The 25,032-nt window shown below is 46.9% G+C and overlaps 1 protein-coding gene across 1 annotated transcript in view; it reads right to left on the bottom strand.

Moving 5' to 3' along the window:
* Nucleotides 1–25,032, bottom strand: part of LOC126108294 (adenylate cyclase type 5-like) — a 693,279-nt gene that overhangs the window by 4,841 nt on the left and 663,406 nt on the right. Inside the window, exon 19 of the mRNA XM_049913517.1 lies at nucleotides 17,301–17,507. Coding sequence (XP_049769474.1) covers nucleotides 17,301–17,507 — 207 coding nt within the window. The remainder of the gene's footprint in view (nucleotides 1–17,300; nucleotides 17,508–25,032) is intronic.

The following is a 25,032-nucleotide window of genomic DNA, read 5'->3' as shown; positions in this document are numbered from 1 at the left end:
CTTTTTTTTACAACTTATATTACAAAAAGTTGCGTTTCTCTGTATTTTGTAATATTTGTCTCTCTGATTCCAAAAACTACATAGATGTTGGTTTAATATGGTTTTATAAGGTAACTCAATAAATTTTAAAGAGGGTGACATTGCCCCAAGCTATTACACAGTCTTAAAGTTTATATTAATTGAAACAAAGTAAGCCACTCCATCAGCTATTTTGCTCCAATTTTTGAAAGATTATAATATTTCAAAAATAAGTCTTTGATATCATTCTACGTTGCTAGATGGTTTCTATATTGCTCTAGAATGGACTAACTTCATTTTCGAAAGTCATTTTACAGCACTACTATGCATTACATGATTTTGTTTGAAAAAACTATCCAAAAGGGGAGGAAAGTAACGGCACTTGACAGTAATGAGAACATGGAGTGTAAGAAATGTTGCTCTTATTAACACTGAGTTACGAAATTTTCTCATTATGTTCCTAACGAAAGTAATGACACCCAATAGAAATGTGTGGTATGGAGAAACGAAAATGGTGAAGTTAACTGGTCAAAAGGAAGGACGAGAAATAAAAGAATAATGTTAGTAGGGGATATGGGAGGAAGAAAACGGAAATAGAAAGGGATGAGAAAAGCAGTGTAGGCAGTCTGACCATTAATGGTTCCATGCTGGATAGAGGGAAAACAGATGGGATATGCCTAGAGGGAAGCTGCATCCATGTTAATAGGTGGACAGTGGATAGGGATAAGATGCATGTTATAGGGTATATCTTGTTCCAGGATCGTGTGGCTGAAGTGGAGAAAGAAATGCAAAAAGTTTAGTGTTGTGCAAAGGTGCTGGATATATCCAATCTTATTTTGCAGTTATGGAAGAGCTAGTGAGCACAGCAATGCTTCGCAATTGCTAAATACGAATATGTATGGAAATTGGATATTCATCCTAATCTTCTTCCCTCCACTCCTCCTCCCCCAATTTTCTGGCCATTTACTCCGCCTCCCCCTCTTTCTATGCCTCACCTCTCCTCCCCTCTTTCTGACGATTTCCTCATCCATTTCCTCCCAGCTCTGGGTTCTCTTACCTCTCTCTCTGACTTTAGACCTTCTAAACTCCTGGAAATTGAAATAAGAACACCGTGAATTCATTGTCCCAGGAAGGGGAAACTTTATTGACACATTCCTGGGGTCAGATACATCACATGATCACACTGACAGAACCACAGGCACATAGACACAGGCAACAGAGCATGCACAATGTCGGCATTAGTACAGTGTATATCCACCTTTCGCAGCAATGCAGGCTGCTATTCTCCCATGGAGACGATCGTAGAGATGCTGGATGTAGTCCTGTGGAACGGCTTGCCATGCCATTTCCACCTGGCGCCTCAGTTGGACCAGCATTCGTGCTGGACGTGCAGACCGCGTGAGACGACGCTTCATCCAGTCCCAAACGTGCTCAATGGGGGACAGATCCGGAGATCTTGCTGGCCAGGGTAGTTGACTTACACCTTCTAGAGAACGTTGGGTGGCACGGGATACATGCGGACGTGCATTGTCCTGTTGGAACAGCAAGTTCCCTTGCCGGTCTAGGAATGGTAGAACGATGGGTTCGATGACGGTTTGGATGTACCGTGCACTATTCAGTGTCCCGTCGACGATCACCAGTGGTGTACGGCCAGTGTAGGAGATCGCTCCCCACACCATGATGCCGGGTGTTGGCCCTGTGTGCCTCGGTCGTATGCAGTCCTGATTGTGGCGCTCACCTGCACGGCGCCAAACACGCATACGACCATCATTGGCACCAAGGCAGAAGCGACTCTCATCGCTGAAGACGACACGTCTCCATTCGTCCCTCCATTCACGCCTGTCGCGACACCACTGGAGGCGGGCTGCACGATGTTGGGGCGTGAGCGGAAGACGGCCTAACGGTGTGCGGGACCGTAGCCCAGCTTCATGGAGACGGTTGCGAATGGTCCTCGCCGATACCCCAGGAGCAACAGTGTCCCTAATTTGCTGGGAAGTGGCGGTGCGGTTCCCTACGGCACTGCGTAGGATCCTACGGTCTTGGCGTGCATCCGTGCACAACATCGATGTACTGTGGAGACCTCACGCCCCACGTGTTGAGCAATTCGGCGGTACGTCCACCCGGCCTCCCGCATGCCCACTACACGCCCTCGCTCAAAGTCCGTCAACTGCACATACGGTTCACGTCCACGCTGTCGCGGCATGCTACCAGTGTTAAAGGCTGCGATGGAGCTCCGTATGCCACGGCAAACTGGCTGACACTGACGGCGGCGGTGCACAAATGCTGCGCAGCTAGCGCCATTCGACGGCCAACACCGCGGTTCCTGGTGTGTCCGCTGTGCCGTGCGTGTGATCATTGCTTGTACAGCCCTCTCGCAGTGTCCGGAGCAAGTATGGTGGGTGTGACACACCGGTGTCAATGTGTTCTTTTTTCCATTTCCAGGAGTGTATATTGTTACTGCAAACGTAACCTTAATTGTGAATTGAAATCGCTTAAGATAAGTGGGTAAATCGGTTGGGATCATTGGCATGTGGGGTATGAAACGCTTCGTAGTATTACAGGTGATTCTAAAATATTACGATAGCTTGGTAGTAAAGGATATTGTGTGTAACATTGGCACTGTTTCAAATATTGCAGTTCAAGACATAAGTTAAAGGCTTGTAGAAAATAAACTAACGCTAAATCGCAGCAAGATTCAGTTTCTCCGGCTTCTAAAACACAAATCAAAGATACCTGACGTGCTAATCACACTGAATCGGCATATGATTAGTAAGACTAAACAGTTCAAATTTCTAGGCATTCAGATCGATAGTGAGCTGTTGTGGAAAGCCCACATTCAGGGCATTGTTCAAAAACTTCATGCTTTTACTGTTAGCTGCCGTTTTTACTATTACAGCAGTACCAGTAACAAGTGATAGTTCGACTCGAAAAGTAGTCTGATTTGCCTATTTTTCATTCGCTTATGACGTATGGTATTATATTTTGGAGTAAAACATCCCATTCTCAAAAGGAGTTTTCGCCTCAGAAACGGGCGGTTCGGACAACAATTGGTGTTAAGTTCGCGAGCCTCTTGTCGACCCCTGTTCTTTGGTCTGTGCATTCTGACACTGGCCTCTCAACATTTACATTCTTTAATGTCGTTTTTGGCTAACAGTATCAGCCTATTGCCAAGAATTAGCGGTTCTCACTCCGTTAATACTACGCAGAAATCCATCTGCATTTGGACCGCATCTCCTTCTCTCTGGTGTGCAGAAAGGCGCACAATATTCTGCTGCAGCCATTTTCGGTAAGCTGCCACAAGATATCAAAAATTTTAGCAGTGTTCCAAGCGCTTTCAAACCTACCTAAATTGAAGAGTTTCCTCATAGGTAACTACTTTTGTTCTGTCGAGGAGGTTCTTGAAAAATTAATCTACTTGCTGTGTTACATTGTTGATTGCATTTGTATAAACTTGTAGCTTGTCGTCTTTTTGGGATTCATAAACATTTTATCCCATTTATTATTACTTTTATGTTGTAATTTTATGTAGCGAAACGTTCCACGACCTTGGAGATTTACTCCTGGATTTGGTCATACGGAACTACTCGTGTAAATTAAAAACGAAAAAAGGGACACCTGTCCAGTTTCTGTCTCTCTTTGAGAGTAGCTTTAGTGACAGTACTTATTTTCCCCCTCTTCCGTAAAATTATCAGAGAGGAATGAATTAAAACAGTATATTGTTGTGTTTGCAATTTTTTTGTCGGAAAAATGTATGTAAGAAGAGAAAATAAGTACAGGAGAAACAATTTGTCTAAAGGGTTAAATGCCCTCCTATCGCAGTCGAAACTGACAGCGAGATAGAAATCGAAATTGCACGTTTTGGCAGCAGAGGGCAGCATTTTGTGTCTCTCAGTCGGTGGTTGATGAGGTTCATATGGGATACATATCGCCCACTAATGTAATATGAAGTTCCGACCTTTCGGACTTCTACTTCTCACATCTGTGTAGTGCTAGCCTGTGGCGAGATGCTTTAGGAACTTGGAGAAAAATACTATGGACTATGCGGTGGATCTATAGAAGGTTGTGGGCGATCAAACGAGCCGGCACGAAAATCAGATATAATGTCTGAAGCAACAAATTGTGTTTTCTTGTATATTACAGACGTTTCAGAATGAAGTTTTCTCTCTGCAGCGGAGTGTGCGCTGATGTGAAACTTCCTGGCAGATTAAGACTGTGTGTTGGGCAGAGACTCGAACTCGGGACCTTTGCTTTTCGCAAGAAAGTGTTCTACCGACTGAGTAAAGCTGTGAGGAGACGTCGTGAGTCGTGCTTCGGGAGCTCAGTCTTTAGTGCACTTCCGCAGGAAACGCAAAGGTCCCGAATTCGAGTCTTGGCCAAGCACGCAGTTTTTACTTGCCAGGAAGTTTCATGACAGACATTGTTTTGAAACTTTAATACATATCTCAGCAGTTCTGCTAGTTCGTAGATTATTTATGTATCAAGTGGGACGTATATGCCAGAGAAAACTCCGCAGAATGTAGAAAACATTGATGTGGGGTATGTCAAAGGAATCTTCAAATGTTGTACTGCAAAATTTTGTGAGGTATTTCAGTTTTTCGTTTTCGTTGGAATAAATGTGTTTTGATATGGATCTGTTAAACTTTTTTTCCATGATTGATAAAATGACCCTAAAATTAAAAATCTAGCTCGGAAAAATCCTGTGTTTACATGAAAACATGGATCTAATAAGCTTCGTGGGACAAATGCGACCCACTCCACCAATTTTCGAAACTCAACAATTTTGGTAGTGCAAGTGTGTTATTTATATGCAGACGTGGTGGGTGTTCTCTCAGACATGGAATAGAACAGACGCAATACATTCGTATGATTGATTCGCCTAGGTGGACAATGGGTCCGCCTTCTTCAGTGCGGTTGCACAAGTATATCCGAGCCCTGGCGGGAATCTCGGAGTAGCGATTGTGAAGGAAATGGGCAGTGGCTGCGGGTAGGTGACGCTCCGTTCGGTGGTGTGCAGCCCGCAAGGCGTGCCGATGTAGTCGGTGCAGTTGCGCTAACGCAGTGTCCTGGGTGGCACAGTCGTTAACACACCTGCCCAGTAAGCAGGAGGTCCCGGGTTTGAGACCCAGCCAGGCACACATTTTCACCCATCGCCGATGTTTCTGCGCAATGTCCCGAAGCAACTGACATCAGTAATCCCTTTCGTTTCGTTTCCTTCCCCTCCTCCACCTTCAGTTTAAATATAGAGTGTTATTTACCACAAAGGAAGACAGTTTTCTACCTATTATTTTCCAAATGTATGCAAAATAAAGTTCATCATGAAAGAGTTACGAGAAAACCTGTACATAGTCATCAAAGAAATACACAGCCTTTGCCTATCCAAACGTTCATCAGAATAACGTGTAAAAGTTCGAAGTAAATCTGTCAAGAACTTAAGGAGATTTTTGATAACAGCGTTGCTCCTTAAGGGGCTCCGGAAAGGCTCAAAATCATGACAAGTTCAATTTTTACTTTTTTGCGTTTTCTGAATCTGCAGACTATTACCTTTTAATAGATATATAATTTATTCAATTCCGAAGACTACAACTATTTTTAAATTTTTTTTGAAATGTGTTCTACATGGGCGTGACCCACTGTGCCGCTGTTAAACTGCTGTCAAATGGTGTTATTATTAACGTCCGTGTTCATCAGGTACATTTTAGTGATGTGAGATAAAGTATGTGTTGTGGCTAACCTATTTTCAGAGACTTAGCAGCACCTGAACTGTTGAAAAAGTGTATTCACGGAAAAACTCAAAACCCCAATGAAAGTGTAAATAGTGTTATATGGTCGAGAATCCCCAAGACTGCATTTGTTGGAATAGAAACACTTCACTTTGGTGTGTATGATGCTGTTGCGACTTTCAATGATGGCAACATTGTAAGGTGGAAGGTATTTAGAAATATGGGAATGAAGATAGGTTCTAACATGGTACGAGCGATGCTTGCTTTAGACAAGGAACGCCTTCGGGCTGCAGACAGGGCTGTAAAGAGTCTAGAAATAGAAGCAAGAGTAAACAGGAGGAGGAACAAGAGGAAGCTGGAGGAGGAGTTTGCAGAGGATGAAGATAATCCATCCTATGGACCTGGAATGCACTAAAAAGTTAATCCAATCTTTGTCGCTCGATTCCCAAAACTTTTATTTTCTCATACTAATTACATGTTTTCTAAGGATCTTCCAAACATATTTGTTTCAAACTTTCAGTAAATGTTACACAGTACCTTCTGCATAATTTAACACAGCCTTTTTCCAAAAAACTGTATATTTTTGAATATATAAATAAAAAATTGCAAAAAAATGTTGTGAATTTTCATTACAATTGAAAACAAATCATCTTTAATAACTGAACTAAAATTTTGTAAAATCCCTGTGTTAAGTTGTAGACCATATTCCAATAAATAATCTGTAAAAAGTTCAACTTCCTACCTCAAATACTTTGTGACGAAAGATGTAATTTATAAGCGTTATTTTAACATTGCAAGTATAGGGCGTTCCGGAGCCCCTTAATACACCGATAGAAAAAAAAAAAATCGCAGCACCAAGAAGAAGTTCTGCGACATAAACGAAAGTCGGTAGACGTGGCTCCACACCTGAAAGGAGACGTCTATTCAAGTCTCACACCAGCTCTATAAGAGTGGCGCTGGTAGCAGCAATATGAGGATGTAAATCAAATTTTCTTTAAATACGAGGGCTATCCACAAAGTACATTACGTTTTGGAATTAAAAATAAATAAAGTATTGGAAATTTTTTTTATTATATACAGATGAAAGCCACTCTTAAATACTACTTTTCTACATAGTTGCCATTTAAATTAAGGCACTTATCGTAGCGATGGACGAGCTCGGAAATTCCTTCGTCGTAAAATTCGGCCGCTGCGCCTTAAACCTCGTGGTTACCTCTTCTTGAAGCTGTGCGTCGTCATCAAAACGCTGCACAGCCGACCACTTCTTCATTGCTGGGAATAAGTGGAAGTCGCTCGGTGCCAGGTCGGGACTGTAAGGCGGATGAGGAAACAACTCCCACTTAAAAGATTCGAGAACTTCACGAGTGGCATTTCCCGTGTGTGCCCGGTCGTTGTCGTGAATCGGCAAGATCTTTGAGCCCAACTTTCCCCTGCGCTTGTTTTGTATTGCTCTTCTGAGGTTGTGCAGAGTTTGGCAATACCTTTGAGAGTTTATCGTAGTGCCTCTTTCCAGGAAATCCACAACAATCACACCTTTTCTGTCCCAAGAGAGGTAACCACGTGGTTGAAGGCGGAGACGGCCGAATTTTACGACGAAGGAATTTCCAAGCTCGTCCATCGCTACGATAAGTGCCTTAATTTAAATGGCAACTATGTAGAAAAGTAGTATTTAAATGTGGCTTTCATCTGCATATAATAAAAAAAAAATTCCAATACTTTATTTATTTTTAGTTCCAAAACGTAATGTACTTTGTGGATAGCCCTCGTACACGCTGTAACGGTCGTGAGTATGAATTACCTATGAGACTCGACGTGGTGAGTCCATGTTAAGAATGCCTCTAAGGCGACAAAGGTGCCATTATCAACACTGCAGTGTGTTTGAACGTGGTTGTGCAAAAGGGCTACAAGAAGCTGGATGTGCCTTCTGTGGTATTGCAGAAAGACTTGGCGGGAATGTAGCTTCTGTACACGATTGCTGCCAGAGGTGGTCATGGGAATCTATGGTCGCAAGAAGACAGGGCCCCGCACTACCATGAGGGATTACATGGCAATCTACGCGGATGACACAGCCATCCTTGCGCAAGATTGGAAACCATCAAACATTACGTCACGCCTACAGACTGCACTCAGAGTGGCCGAGCCTTGGTTGGAGAAATGGCGTGTTAGAGTAAACGTCGACAAGTGCGAAGCCGTTCTGTTCACCAAAAGACCGAAGCAACTGCGCAAACACCGCTACTGCAGACCAATCACTCTACATGCACGTCCAATACGTTTCCGCGAGAAAGTCAAATACCTCGGTGTCTGGCTGGACCGGAAATTACTCTGAGGGGACCACATACAACACATGACCAACCGAGCTAGCGCGAGGCTCAAACAGCTCTATCCTATGCTCAACAGGCGTAGCACACTGAACAGAAGGGTGTCGAGGTCCATGTACATGACACTTATCCGACCCCTGATGATGTACGCAGCTCCCGTCTGGGGATACGCTGCGCCTACACGCCTGCGCCGTCTGCAGCTCATACAAAACAAGGTACTCAAAATCATAAGCAATGCTCCACGATACACACGCATCGCGGACCTACACCGGGAATACCGACTTGAGACTCTCACGGAGGTAATCCACAAACTCACCACAAGACTATACAGAAACTCCAGACATTCGCAGAACCCGTTTATTCTGAATCTGGGGAACTACGACCACAACCATAGATGGAAACATAAAAGACCAAAAGACATACTTGCAAGGACATAACATCTATGGCCAAGCATACGCAAACATAACGGCACAGGCGAGCCCCTGTTAATCAGACGCATTTACTGGATATCCAGCTGAAATACACTGCCGAATAACTGGCACCACACAGGGAAGCCGTACCGTACACTGCATGCAAACAAGCTCCACACATCCCCCACACAGTGAGATGATCTATGGCCGATCTCCCACTACTGTATAACGATCTTGATTGTTCCAGGAAAGTAGCAGCCGCAGCAACTGGGACACATCGCCATCGCGTGTCACGGTAATGATGCATGATACCTATACTAACAAATCCAACCTTGCATGAGCTATCGCAGCTAGTAAGCCACTACTGCTCTTACTACCCATCCCACTGTCGCAGAGGTTTTTTTCCCACGGCACGAGCCATGGCACTTTTTTCCCTCTGCTCTTCAAATCGCTACCCTCACTCGCGTTTCGTCCACTATCTATCACCTGATGGACCGTGTTAATGCGTAGCCTTACCCAGACGCACGGAGAACATCACAGCCCAGCATCCTGTGATCCACCTACTAGATAACTAACATGTTTACGGAGGTGACAGTAGAACTTTTGGTTTGGTCACCACGTTGGTGCGGGCGTGGAGGGGCCCCATCTCTAATTAAACCGAGAGGGAAGCCTACTGTGTTCGGCTGATAGCTCTGGCGCATCACACTGCATCTGCAGCAGCCATTTGACCAGCAGTTGGCACCACTGTGGCACAACGAACTGTAGCGTGCATTCCAATGACCCCACGCCACCGCCATTTGCGACTTCTGTAGTCTCAAGCGAGAGGTCACTAGAGGGCTGGGTGGAGGTCTGTTGAGTTTCCTGATGAAAGCTGGTTGTGCCTCAGTGCAAATGAGGGCCGTATATTAGTTTGAAGGGGGCCAGTTGAGAGCAAGTAACCAACCTGTCTGCATGCTAGACACAATAGGCCTACACCTGGAGGTATGGTCTGGGATGCGGTTTCATGTGACTGTGTGGAGCTCTCTCGTGGTTATCCCACGCACCCTGACTGCAAATTTGTACGTCATGTACTGCCATTTATGAACAGCATTCCAGGCGGTGTTTACCAACAGCATAGCGCTCGCCCACATACCGGCTTTGTAACCCGACATGCTCTGTGGAGTGCCGACATGTTGCCTCGGCCTGCTCAGTCACCAGATTTGTCATCACTGAAGCATATATGGGACATCATCAGAGGACAACTCCGTTGTCATCCACGCCTAGCATTAAGTGTCCCTTCAATGCCCCACCGAATGCAACAGACGTGAAACTCACATGTGCCACCTGTACAACACAATGCATGCACCTTTGCATCCCCGCATTCAACATTCTGGCAGTTACACCGATTAATAATGTGCTAGCATTTCACATTTGCAATAGCTTATCTCGTGCTTACAGTAACCAGTGATCTTCCTGTGTTAATCACTTAGATATGTTACCTAGACAAATGTATTCCAGAAATTTCATTATTCTGTAATGCATAAGTGCATTCCCTTCACGTATTTAGGCCAAGTATTACGCACATTTATGTCATCGGGAATGCTCAGTAGCGGTGAGGCAGCAGGAGGCAATGTTGTGCAACCTTAGCAGGGACAACATCCGACTATTCTGGAGTAGAATCTTAGAATCTGAGACAGCGTTCCGAGACAAACTTCCGTCACAAGGTCCGCAAACGTGACGTCAGATTCGCCTAGCAACAGCGATCGGAACGCCCATATGCTGAAACTTTGAATTATATATATATATATATATATATATATATACTCCTGGAAATGGAAAAAAGAACACATTGACACCGGTGTGTCAGACCCACCATACTTGCTCCGGACACTGCGAGAGGGCTGTACAAGCAATGATCACACGCACGGCACAGCGGACACACCAGCAACCGCGGCGTTGGCCGTCGAATGGCGCTAGCTGCGCAGTATTTGTGCACCGCCGCCGTCAGTGTCAGCCAGTTTGCCGTGGCATACGGAGCTCCATCGCAGTCTTTAACACTGGTAGCATGCCGCGACAGCGTGGACGTGAACCGTATGTGCAGTTGACGGACTTTGAGCGAGGGCGTATAGTGGGCATGCGGGAGGCCAGGTGGACGTACCGCCGAATTGCTCAACACGTGGGGCGTGAGGTCTCCACAGTACATCGATGTTGTCGCCAGTGGTCGGCGGAAGATGCACGTGCCCGTCGACCTGGGACCGGACCGCAGCGACGCACGGATGCACGCCAATACCGTAGGATCCTACGCAGTGCCGTAGGGGACCACACCGCCACTTCCCAGCAAATTAGGGACACTGTTGCTCCTGGGGTATCGGCGAGGACCATTCGCAACCGTCTCCATGAAGCTGGGCTATGGTCCCGCACACCATTAGGCCGTCTTCCGCTCACGCCCCAACATCGTGCAGCCCGCCTCCAGTGGTGTCGCGACAGGCGTGAATGGAGGGACGAATGGAGACGTGTCGTCTCCAGCGATGAGAGTCGCTTCTGCCTTGGTGCCAATGATGGTCGTATGCGTGTTTGGCGCCGTGCAGGTGAGCGCCACAATCAGGACTGCATACGACCGAGGCACACAGAGCCAACAACCGGCATCATGGTGTGAGGAGCGATCTCCTACACTGGCCGTACACCACTGGTGATCGTCGAGGGGACACTGAATAGTGCACGGTACATCCAAACCGTCATCGAACCCATCGTTCTACCATTCCTAGACCGGCAAGGGAACTTGCTGTTCCAACAGGACAATGCACGTCCGCATGTATCCCGTGCCACCCAATGTGCTCTAGAAGGTGTAAGTCAACTACCCTGGCCAGCAAGATCTCCGGATCTGTCCCCCATTGAGCATGTTTGGGACTGGATGAAGCGTCGTCTCACGCGGTCTGCACGTCCAGCACGAACGCTGGTCCAACTGAGGCGCCAGGTGGAAATGGCATGGCAAGCCGTTCCACAGGACTACATCTAGCATCTCTATGATCGTCTCCATGGGAGAATGGCAGCCTGCATTGCTGCGAAAGGTGGATATACACTGTACTAGTGCCGACATTGTGCATGCTCTGTTGCCTGTGTCTATGTGCCTCTGGTTCTGTCAGTGTGATCATGTGATGTATCTGACCCCAGGAATGTGTCAATAAAGTTTCCCCTTTCTGGGACAATGAATTCACGGTGTTCTTATTTCAATTTCCAGGAGTGTATATATATATATATATAGATAGATAGATAGATATACAGGGTGAGTCACCTAACGTTACCGCTGGATATATTTCGTAAACCACATCAAATACTGACGAATCGATTCCACAGACCGAACGTGAGGAGAGGGGCTAGTGTAATTGGTTAATACAAACCACAAAAAAATGCACGGAAGTATGTTTTTTAACACAAACCTACATTTTTTTAAATGGAACCCCGTTAGTTTTGTTAGCACATCTGAACATATAAACAAACACATAATCAGTGCCGTTTGTTGCATTGTAAAATGTTAATTACATCCGGAGATATTGTAACCTAAAGTTGACGCTTGATTACCACTCCTCCGCTGTTCGATCGTGTGTATCGGAGAGCACCGATTTACGTAGGGATCCAAAGGGAACGGTGATGGACCTTAGGTACAGAAGAGACTGGAACAGCACATTACGTCCACATGCTAACACTTTTTTATTGGTCTTTTTCACTGACGGACATGTACATTACCATGAGGGGTGAGGTACACGTACACACGTGATTTCTGTTTTCAATTACGGAGTGGAATTGAGTGTGTCCCGACATGTCAGGCCAATAGATGTTCAATGTGGTGGCCATCATTTGCTGCACAAAATTGCAATCTCTGGCGTAATGAATGTCGTACACGCCGCAGTACATCTGGTGTAATGTCGCCGCAGGCTGCCACAATACGTTGTTTCCTATCCTCTGGGGTTGTAGGCACGTCACGGTACACATTCTCCTTTAACGTACCCCACAGAAAGAAGTCCAGAGGTGTAAGATCAGGAGAATGGGCTGGCCAATTTATGCGCCCTCCACGTCCTATGAAATGCCCGTGGCCCGTGTTTGTTACAACACGCAACTGAACGTCGGAGGTTTCAAGCGTCAACTTTAGGTTACAATATCTCCGGATGTAATTAACATTTTACAATGCAACAAACGGCACTGATTACGTAATTGTTTATATGTTCAGATGCGCTAACAAAACTAACGGGGTTCCATTTAAAAAAAGGTAGGTTTGTGTTAAAAAACATACTTCCGTGCATTTTTGTATGGCTTTTATTAAACAATTACACTACCCCCTCTCCTCACGTTCGGTCTGTGGAATCGGTTCGTCAGTATTTGATGTGGTTTACGAAATATATCCAGCGGTAACGTTAGGTGACTCACCCTATATATATGTATATAGGGTGAGTCACCTAACGTTATATATATATATATATATATATATATATATATATATATATATATATATATATATATACGAGGGCCGTTCAGAAAGTAACCTCCGGTTGATTTAAAAAAATACACCAAGTTAAATAAAAATATTTTAATATATACATCTTACAACTACATCTGTGCACTATTTTTCTACATAGTCTCCATAGCGATTGAGGCACTTATCGTATCTCTTCACAAGCTTTGAAATTCCTTCTGCATAAAAATCACCCGCTTGTGCCTGGAACCAGCCTGTGACCGCATCTTTGAGCTCTCCGTCGTCATCAAACCGCTGTGACCCGAGCCATTTCTTCAAATGCATGAAGAGGTGATAATCACTTGGCGCCAGATCTGGGCTGTAAGGTGGATGGTTGATAACGTCCCACTTGAAGGACTCAAGAAGGGCCGTTGTTCTGCGAACAGAGTGAGGACGGGCGTTATCGTGCAAAAAAACGATACCGGAAGTCAGCATACCACGGCGTTTGTTCTGTATAGCCCGTCGTAACTTTTTTTATTGTTTCACAGCACACGTCTTGATTAATGGTCGTACCACGTTCCATGAATTCAACCAACAACACCCCTTTGGCATCCCAAAACACCGTTGCCATCAGTTTTCTGGCAGAAAAATCTTGCGAGGCTTTTCTTGGTTTGGTAGGCGAATTTGAATGTGCCTACATCTTTGATTGTTCTTTTGTCTCAGGGTTCACGTACTTAATCCAGGTTTCGTCACCGGTCACGATTCTGTTTAACAATGGTTCTCCTTCGTCCTCATAACGTGACAGAAAGTCTAATGCAGAGGCCATTCTTTGAGTTTTGTGGTGGTCGGTAAGAATTTTGGGCACCCATCGTGCACAGAACTTACGGTAACCCAATCTTGCTGTCACTATCTCGTACAAGAGAGTCTTAGAAATCTGTGGAAAACCAGTAGACAACTCCGACATTGAGAAACGTCGATTTTCACGAACTTTTGCATCAACTGTCTGAACGAGTTCGTCAGTCACCAATGATGGTCTACCACTCCTCTCTTCATCATGAACGTTTTCTCGTCCACTTTTAAATAAACGTACCCATTCACGGACAACTCCTTCACTCATAACTCTTGGTCCGTACACGGCACGAAGCTCACGATGAATAGCTGCTGCAGAATATCCTTTGGCTGTAAGAAACCTTATGACAGCACGCACTTCACATTTGGCGGGGTTTTCTATTGCAGCACACATTTCAAACTGCCACAAAAACTAAACTAGCGCAGGTACGACGTTGACTCGACCACGGCTTGATGCCGACTGACCTGTTGAGTGCGTGAACGCACAGATGGCGTCGCTACTCCCCCGACAACCCGCACTGTGACCGATCGGAGGTTACTTTCTGAACCGCCCTCGTATATATATATATATATATATATATATATATATATATATATATATATATATATATGTGTGTGTGTGTGTGTGTGTGTGTGTGTGTGTAGGAAACGAGTGAGGTGTTCCTATTGGCTGAGGTAGAAAGGTGGGGTTTCTGTTGTTATTCGCCAAGACAGGGCGAGTTAGTAGCGAAGCGCCGCTCAAAAGGCACGGTCAAGTAACCGGTGGCGGCACTGAAAGAACGGTCGCGAGTAAATATTCCAGCTATTAAACAAGACATAAAGTGAAGGTATTAGGTATCAGAACGCCACGTGTCGTGGGCAGTGTCTATCAAGAGTATGGAAAGTGAGAACTGTGTTAATGTGTTGTAAAGGGTTGAATACAACGGCGTAGCTCAGAGCCGCGATGTTGCAAATTCTGTGACGTGTGTGTCAAAGTACTTTCTTCATTAAAACGAGTATAATACAAAACGTTGTTGACATTTGACAACTGGCGTCCCGAAACACTCCACTTCAGCAGGATAAAAACCTATATGGAACCTGGCACCTGAGCGCTACTACTGTGCGACGAGGGACTACCGAAGCAGCAAGACACCAGGTTAGTGATACACCGACCAGGGAAGTACTTCCTTCTCGCTAAAATGCCGCTGAGGGCATTCTAAGTCTACATGAATAATATTTTGGTACTGCAATTTTTTCCATTAGCGTCTATTACATATACCGGGTGATCGAAAAGTCAGTATAAATTTGAAAACTGAATAAATCACGGAATAATGTTGATAGAGAGGTACAAATTGACACACATGCTTGCAATGACATGGGGTTTTATTAGAACCAAAAGAATACAAACGTTCAAAAAATGCCCGACAGTTGCCGTTTCATCTGATCAGAATAGCAATAATTAGCATAACAAAGTAAGACAAAGCAAAGATGATGTTCTTTACAGGGAATGCTCAATATGTCCACCATCAATCCTCAACAATAGCTGTAGTCGAGGAATAATGTTGTGAACGCACTGTAAAGCATGTCCGGAGTTACGGTGAGGCATTGGCGTCGGATGTTGTCTTTCAGCATCCCTCGAGATGTCGGTCGATCACGATACACTTGCGACTTCAGGTAACCCAAAAGCCAATAATCGCACGGACTAAGGTCTGGGGACCTGGGAGGCCAAGCATGACGAAAGTGGCGGCTGAGAACACGATCATCACCAAATGATGCGCGCAAGAGATCTTTCACGCGTCTAGCAATATGGCGTGTAGCGCCATGCTGCATAAACATCGTACGTTCCAGCAGGTGTTTATCAGCCAGGCTGGGGATGATGCGATTCTGTAGCATATCGGCATACCTCTCACCAGTCACAGTAGCAGTTACAAAACCAGAATCACGCATTTCCTCGAAGAAAAAAGGCCCGCTAACGGTAGATATGGTAAATCCGACCCATACCGTGACTTTCTCGTCGTGCAATGGAGTTTCCACGACAGTTCTAGGATTTTCGATAGCCCAAATTCTGCTGTTGTGGGCGTTGACAGACCCTCGGAGCGTGAAATGAGCTTCGTCGGTCCACAACACGTTACTCAACCAATCGTCATCTTCCGCCATCTTTTGAAACGCCCACACCGCAAATGCCCTCCGCTTCACTAAATCGCCAGTTAACAGTTCATGATGCCGATGGATTTTGTACGGATAGCATCGGAGGGTACGCCTCAGTGCCAACCCAACAGTAGTCTATGGAATGCCGGTGCGACGTGCGACTGCACGAGCGCTGACTTCCCCGTGCATAGACGAACCCGCTACAGTCTCCATTTCTTCCTGAACTGTGTCAGAACTGTCTCAGCAGCATTACGCCTTGTGCTCGATCGGCCACTACGTGGTCTATCGTCGAAACAACCCGTGGCTTCGAACTTCGAAATCATTCTCGCCATAGCTGCATTTTTCAACGCATCTTTACCCGTTCGAATCCCCTTCCTATGGCGATAGGATCGTAACGCTGAACTAGCACATTCCCCATTCCGATAATACAGCTTCACTAAAAGCGCCTTTTCAGGTAACGTCAACATGCTGCGACTGCTGGCGCATCTCATTCTCTCTCTCATTACAGCTCCTTTTATACACGATTGTCATGCGCAGTCACTGGCGTTTTGCTGTCCAGCGCCATCTGTCGGACATTTTGTGAACTTTATTTTTTTTTTTTGGCCTAATAAAACCCCATGTCATTCCAAGCATGTGTGTCAATTTTTACCTCCCTATCTACATTATTCCGTGGTTTATTAAGTTTTCAAATTTATACTGACTTTTGATCATGCGGTATAGTTAGGTATCATATACATTAAAAACAGCCTATGTCCGTCACAATGTTCATTACAGTATCGTATAAAAATATGATGGAAAATGGTCAAGAACTTTTAGAGGTTTTTGGTACGAACGTAAAACAACGACTTGTCTTTACGCAGTAGTGTGAGGAGGGATACCTGACGAGTATAAAAGGTTGGTGGTTGGTTGGTTTTGGGGAAGGAGACCAGACAGCGTGGTCATCGGTCTCAGCGGATTAGGGAAGGATTGGGAAGGAAGTCGGCCGTGCCCTTTCAGAGGAACCATCCCGGCATTTGCCTGAAGTGATTTAGGGAAATCACGGAAAACCTAAATCAGGATGGCCGGACGCGGGATTGAACCGTCGTCCTCCCGAATGCGAGTCCAGAGGAGGGATATTGAGGACACCAGAAACCAATGAAGTAAACAGTGTGTGTGAATATCGCGTCGCCTACCTGTCCACATCCAGCCTGAGCATAGGACGGGCTTAGATGATCGACGAACAGAATGTTAGAAACATATCTTAGGTGGGCTTTCATAGCTGGCTCGAGTCGTCTATATTGTTAATATCCTGCACGGAACCCGTTTTTGCGCGTTGTTTCCTGTTTTGTTAGCGAGTGCCATGACGTACTGTACAACAGCTGATGGTTGTCCTTGTAGGTGGCTTCTAGGAAACACCATGGTCAGGTGAGAAAAGGCGGCTCGCAGGACGTACCTAGCTCTCGGACGCTCCACCGCTGTTACCATCACCACTGGGCGCCGGCGGCGGCTCTGATGACGCTGGCGTCGACGGCGCCGGCGTGGTGGCGTACCCATTGAGGAAGTAGGTGACCATCTCGCCCTTGCCCTTAACCTTGATGGTGCCGCGGCAGGTGAGCGGATAGCCCTTGGCGTGCAGTATGTGGTACATCTCCTGCGTGACCTGCACACAAGAGATCCAGGTGACGTGAAGAAGACGCTGGGGTACTATCATGGTCAATTATACAGGGTGACTCTAAGAGGTCTTTACGACTGTACAACTTTACAATTTACAACAGAGGTTTATTGGGATAGCTTACAGAATCGGTAGATGTGTCATTTTGTAGCAAGCAACTTTAAGTTTGACATAAAAGTGTCAAGTGTCATTTTGGTTCGCAGGTGGTAGCTTTTAAATCGGCCGCGGTCCGCTAGTATACGACGGACCCGCGTGTCGCCACTGTCAGTAATTGCAGACCGAGCGCCACCACACGGCAGGTCTAGAGAGACGTACTAGCACTCTCCCCAGTTGTACAGCCGACGTTGCTAGCCATGGTTCACTGAGAATTACGCTCTCATTTGCCGATACGATAGTTAGCATAGCCTTCAGCTACATTTGCTACGACCTAGCAAGGCGCCGTATTCAAGTGATATTGAGATTCTATTAATGGTTCAAATGGCTCTGAGCACTATGGGACTCAACTGCTGAGGTCATTAGTCCCCTAGAACTTAGAACTAGTTAAACCTAACTAACCTAAGGACATCACAAACATCCATGCCCGAGGCAGGATTCGAACCTGCGACCGTAGTGGTCTTGAGGTTCCAGACTGCAGCGCCTTTAACCGCACGGCCACTTCGGCCGGCCAGATTCTATTAATGTATCATCAAGAGCGATGTTCTACAAATGTGGATTAAAGTTAAGTATTCCAAAGCTACGTAGTTTTCTTTATAGCATTCATTACGTATCCTGTTTCAGACCTCACGCCAGCCGGCCGAAGTGGCCGTGCGGTTAAAGGCGCTGCAGTCTGGAACCTCAAGGTTCGAATCGGTCGCAGGTTCGAATCCTGCCTCGGGCATGGATGTTTGTGATGTCCTTAGGTTAGTTAGGTGTAACTAGTTCTAAGTTCTAGGGGACTGATGACCTCAGCAGTTGAGTCCCATAGTGCTCAGAGCCATTTGAACCATTTTTGAACCTCACGCCAGCCTGCGTGAGTTTAAGCGCGTGCCTTTCGGCTTCCTCTCATTGTGTCTAGGCTGTCTTGTCTAGACACAACAGTAACTACCATCTGCAATGTGGCAGACATCCCGCCAGTAATGAATATCTTCCCACATCCGTAGCAGCAAACCTGGCATTGCTTGTGCAATGGCAGCGTACATTCGATTTTGCAACTCGTCTAAATAGTTTGGTAGGGGAGTAACATCTCCACAGTCTTTAATGAAACACGACAGAAAGGAATCCAGTGGCCCTTTACGGACAGTTCACCGACCTGGTAAGTGATTATCGGAGAAACCTCGAACTTCCACGAGGCGATGAGGTGGTGCACCGTCTTGCTAGCAGTAGACCATCCCATCTCGGTAATCTTCATCAACTTGTGGAATTAAACTTGTCGAGCACATCCAGTTACACAATGTGTAAGGGATCCGTGAGCCCGCGAACATAGACGCTAATATCCGGCGCCCAGGTCGATAGTAGACAGGAGTCGATTGTCGAGCGCTGCAGGAGGCAGTGAGACGAGTGTCGAGTGCGCACACCTGCACATTTGAAGGAGGGAGATATCCTCGACTGGGGGCGAAGTTCTAGCGCACGAGGCGCTTCACCTTCTGGCTAGAAAATTACATGGCTTTATCGTGCTGCTTGGCTTTGTGCATTTTTCCCTTTTTTGTGATTTTTTATATTTTTATTTTAAAATAAAAGAAAGATTAAAGGATAGTAAGAGGGACAGTGAGAGAAATGGAAAACGAACGGCCTAAGTGACTGGCCGGTGGTTTTAGCAAGAGTCTCCGCTACTGTGGTGATGGCCTCGCATGGTTTTCGTTACTGAAACTGTCGTTGTTTACGTGCAATTTCTTCCATGGCTTCCAGATCTTCGGGAGCCATCTTCCTCCTACCAGACCGGAACTCTTCCTTCACCCATAGGTCTATAATGTCTACTAAGTCGTCCCACTGAGAAGGCGTGAAGATGGGGTATGAATTTATCAAGGCTAGTTCTTTCTTCGTGAGCGCTTCCATCAACGCGTCACGGTATCTACACGTGCGAAGGGGGATCGGTCGATGGGGGAGGGGAGGTATAGGCTGGTCTGGCGGGGTAAAGGGGGTATGGTTGGTCTGAATAGGGGTAGGACCCGTTCTTCAGTGCCGCGGCAATGTTCTTCAGGATGACCTGTACGTTGCTCACGCCGGGGAATGGTAAGCTAAGCCTCGTCTTCTTCGTTGGCTTCTCGGCTTGCGAGGAGTCAGGAGGCGCGTTAGCGCCCTTGCTTGCAGCTGCCACCTTGGAGGGGGGCAGCCCAGGCGGCACATCCTCGTTTCCATGACCGCCACCTCCTGGATTGCTGGAGGGGGCGGAGCGGCGGTTGTTTGTGTGGCCGCATCGACCCCCACCGGACGACTCACGGGGGGGGGGGGGGCGGCGGGAACTGGCGGCTCCTTCTTGGTAGCCCGCAGTTCATATCGCAGCTGTTGGAGCTGGCGATGCACAGCTGCGAGCTCCTCCTTCAGTGCGGCCCTTTCGGTCGCAAAGGCGGCTTGGATGCCGGCCAGAGCTTCATCGGTGGCGGCCTCAAGGCGGGGCGGCTCGAGAGTGAGCGGTAGTGCGGGAAAGACGGGCAAGAATGGTGGTCGAGTAAAATTCACCGGAGTATGACGGGTGAGCACGTCCCCCTGATCGTCGTGGGGTGGACCCTCATCGATACCGATTCGCGAGTGATGTGAAACAGAAAGTGACAAGTGCCGAATTACGCGTTTCGCGTCGGCCAGCAACAACCGTGGATTGCAGTGAGGATTGTTGGAATGTTAACCATCAGCATTGTGTGTGACGAAGTACTGAAAATCAACAACCAATAAAAAGATATAACTGTGATTAGACGTGTAAGGCGAAGATAGCAACTGCCTCAGCATTTGTGTGTTAGTAGGAAATATATATATCAGTTTGTACATCGCAACCTTTGTGTTCTTTAATAATAGACAAACTTTCCATCATTCCACTATTCAGTTGTAAAACAGCCGCACTCGGTTGAAATATCCCCGAAACCACAGCAGAAAAACCGATAGGCTTTCATCCATTAATCACACGGTCATATAATTATAATAACTGACTGTTTGGCGGCTACGATAAATTACGCAAAACCCAATGAAGGAATTTAAACGGGGGTGTTTCAAATGCCAGCGACAATTTTCTCCATGAAGGAGAAACGGCTGAACACTTTCAGTTTGTTAACGGCACAAACCACGTTAACTCTGGGGCTGTTATGAACGTGTTCCATGGCTGAATGTGGATTTTTGCTGCCTCATATTCTTCAGTCGGTGACACAGTGGTGACAACGGTTCCTATCAGATCGCCGAAGTTAAAGCGCTGTCGGACTGGGCTGTCGGACTCGGTCTGCTGAGCGCTCTTGGCAAGCAGGGTGCACTCAGCCCTTGTGAGGCAAACTGAGGAGCTGCTTCATTGAGGAGTACTGCCTCTCGTCTCGTAAACTGACATACAGCCAGGAGAGCTGTGTGCTGACCACATGCCTCTCCGTATCTGCCTCCAGTGTTGCCTATGAGCTGAGGATGACACGGCGGCCAGTCGGAACCGGTGGCCATTCGTGGCCTGTTTGGGCAGAGTTTTAGTTTTCTTATCCTGCAGTTGTGGGTGTTCATCATGCCACTGATATGAAGTACACGCTGAACAGCTGATGCAGAGTTCGTTCGTGGAACCAAACCACACAACGAGCAAGCTCCGCATTGGCCAAAGCAGCCATTTTAGCTGTGAACCGCAATGGTACTCCTGGGTGTGGAATGGGGCGCTGATGCGCTACGTGAATCACACTTGAGCTTAAGTTTCCTTTAATTTACGCCTATGGTCACAAACGTTTTGTTAACAGATTACCAGTTTCGGTCTATAATGACCATCATCAGATCTGTTTTACAAAAACAAAGTGCTAATGGTTCAAATGGCTCTGAGCACTATGGGACTTAACTGCTGTGGTCATCAGTCCCCTAGAACCTACAACTACTTAAACCTAACTAATCTAAGGACGTCACACACATCCATGCCCGAGGCAGGATTCGAACCTGCGACCGGAGCGGTCGCGCGTTTCCGGACTGTAGCGCCTAGAACCGCTCGGTCACTCCGGCTGGCAAAGTCCTAATGTACTGCAGTCATAGTGGCACTTTGTTTTTATAAAACAGATCTGATGATGGTCATTATGGACCGAAACCGGTAATCTGTTAACAAGACGTTAGTGACCATAGACGTAAATTAAAGGAAACTTATTGTATCATGCCACTGATACGAAGTTCACGCTGAACAGCTGATGCAGAGTTCGTTCGTGGAACCAAACCACACAACGAGCAAGCTCCGCATTGGCCAAAGCAGCCATTTTAACTGTGAACCGCACTGGTACTCCTGGGTGTGGAATGGGGCGCTGATGCGCTGCGTGAATCACAATTGAGCTTAAGTTTCCTTTAATTTACGTCTATGGTCACAAACTTTTTGTTAAGCAAATTACCAGTTTCGGTCTATAGTGACCATCATCAGATCTGTTTCACAAAAACAAAGTCCTAATGGTTCAAATGGCTCTGAGCACTATGGGACTTAAACTGCTGTGGTCATCAGTCCCCTAGAACCTAGAACTACTTAAACCTAACTAATCTAAGGACATCACACACATCCATGCCCGAGGCAGGATTCGAACATGCGACCGGAGCGGTCGCGCGTTTCCGGACTGTAGCGCCTAGATCCGCCCGGCCACTCCGGCTGGCAAAGTCCTAATGTACTGCAGTCATAGTGGCACTTTGTTTTTATGAAACAGATCTGATGATGTTCATTATGGACCGAAACTGGTAATCTGTTAACAAAACGTTAGTGACCATAGACGTAAATTAAAGGAAACTTTTTGTATACATGGGTCACTGTTGTGAAACTTGAGGTTGATCGCTACAAAATGACACATCTACCGATTCTGTTAGGTATTGCAATTAATTTCTATATCATTCAAAAGTTATTAAATCCTTTTCGATTGACGCTGTATTGTGCGATAACACTTTGATGCGGAATGATAGGCGATAAAGACACTGCGCCGTTATGGGGATGTCCACTAATTACTTGAGTTCAAAACACAGGAGGAGTCCGGCAAAATCTCACCAAATTTTATTTATAGGGTTGTGGGGCTGGGGATCAGAGTGGGGGGGGGGGGAGGAGGGAGGAAGGAAACATTCTTTTTTCCTCGGTAAAGTTTGGCTGAAAAATGCGGTATTTGTTGTGGGACGTCGTCGAATATTCCCGCTTCAGCCCCTATACTTTAACGAAGAACTTCCGATAGTTGGCAGTGCAATACATAGTCTTCGATATAACGTCTATAACGGTGGTGCGATCCAAGCTGAGAGTTGACTCTCTTTTGGCGGAAAACCAGAGCATCGCAGATATTCGTGGGCTGTTGCAATATCTCTACAGAGATCTAAAAATTGGAAATTTGTTGTAAGGTCTATGGGACCAAACTGCTGAGGTCGTCGGTCCCTAGGCTTACACACTACTGAACATAAGTTAAACTAACTTATGCGAAGGACAAAACACACAACCATGCCGCAGGGACGACTCGAACTTCTGACAGGGGCAGCCGCGCGAACCGTGGCAAGGCGCCACTGAACCGCACGGCTTCTCCGCGCGGTCACTGCGAACTGACAGCGAACAAAATCACGGTGAGTCGTTGGGCGTGGCGCCTGTCGTCTTGGCAACCAGGTGGCGCAAACCTATCCGATCTCCCGACGGCCCGGATCTCGCACCCTCCGACTCGCAGCGGTTTGACCCAACGAAGGATGCGCTCCATGGGAAGCAGTACACGGATGGTGGGGGAGGTTACTTATGTTGCAAGACGCTGGGTTCGACGTCGACCAGTAGGGTGGTACCACGTGGGGGTACTGGTCCGCACAGTAAAGTGGCATAAGACCGTCGCATTGAACGGAGAACATGTTGAAAAAAAAAGAGTTTTGTAGCCAAAAGGGAGAGGAATAATACGCTGTATTAGAATCCTGAACAGATCCAACCAGCTTTCGGTAAAGAAATGCGTTATTGTACTTACCGGTGGCCCCTAGTACGTTACTGTAATGGATAAAATTTTGTTTTGTATAATTAATCCCAAGCACAGACGTTATTGAAGTGGCCACCAGCCTTTATGGCCTCTCTCATCCGAACTGAATACTTTACACGCATGCCTGAGATTTCCCGATTTCAAACAAGTAGCTCATGAGCGCTACGTTTCATTCAGTCATGCCGGTGGGAATAACTGCATGTCAGTCAGTGAGTCCGTCGTGATACTGCGTCACGCATATAAACCTCAAGTTATTGTGCTGAACATGGATTTGTATCAAAAATTTTACAATGCATATGCTAAGTTACATGTCGACAAGTCGGCACAAACGTACGAGCAAGATTTTAATCGTGTGTGGAAGGAAGCTAGGCTAAATTTCACCTGCAAGGTACAAACAGTGTTGTCTTTTATCTGCAAAGGAAGTAGAGCTTCAGTAACATTTAACGAATGTATATTATATCAATGGGCAACGGCCTTGCCGCACTGGATACACCAGTTCCCGTGAGATCACCGAAGTTAAGTGCTGTCGGGCGTAGTCGGCACTTGGATGGGTGACCATCCAGGCCGCCATGCGCTGCTGCCATTTTTCGGGTGCACTCAGCCTCGTGGTGCCAATTGAGGAGCTACCCGACCGAATAGTAGCGGCTTCGATCAAGAATACCATCATAACGACTGGGAGAGTAGTGTGCTGACCCCACGCCCCTCCTATCCGCATCCTCCCCTGAGGATGACACGGCGGTCGGATGGTGCCGGTAGGCCACTCGTGGTCTGAAGACGGAATGCTTATACACTCCTGGAAATGGAAAAAAGAACACATTGACACCGGTGTGTCAGACCCACCATACTTGCTCCGGACACTGCGAGAGGGCTGTACAAGCAATGATCACACGCACGGCACAGCGGACACACCAGGAACCGCGGTGTTGGCCGTCGAATGGCGCTAGCTGCGCAGCATTTGTGCACCGCCGCCGTCAGTGTCAGCCAGTTTGCCGTGGCATACGGAGCTCCATCGCAGTCTTTAACACTGGTAGCATGCCGCGACAGCGTGGACGTGAACCGTATGTGCAGTTGACGGACTTTGAGCGAGGGCGTATAGTGGGCATGCGGGAGGCCGGGTGGACGTACCGTCGAATTGCTCAACACGTGGGGCGTGAGGTCTCCACAGTACATCGATGTTGTCGCCAGTGGTCGGCGGAAGGTGCACGTGCCCGTCGACCTGGGACCGGACCGCAGCGACGCACGGATGCACGCCAAGACCGTAGGATCCTACGCAGTGCCGTAGGGGACCGCACCGCCACTTCCCAGCAAATTAGGGACACTGTTGCTCCTGGGGTATCGGCGAGGACCATTCGCAACCGTCTCCATGAAGCTGGGCTACGGTCCCGCACACCATTAGGCCGTCTTCCGCTCACGCCCCAACA

Source organism: Schistocerca cancellata, chromosome 11 (genome assembly GCF_023864275.1).
Source record: "Schistocerca cancellata isolate TAMUIC-IGC-003103 chromosome 11, iqSchCanc2.1, whole genome shotgun sequence".
Taxonomy (NCBI): domain Eukaryota; kingdom Metazoa; phylum Arthropoda; class Insecta; order Orthoptera; family Acrididae; genus Schistocerca; species Schistocerca cancellata.
Note: the sequence above shows the minus strand (reverse complement) of the source record. Positions and strands in the feature narration are given on the sequence as shown.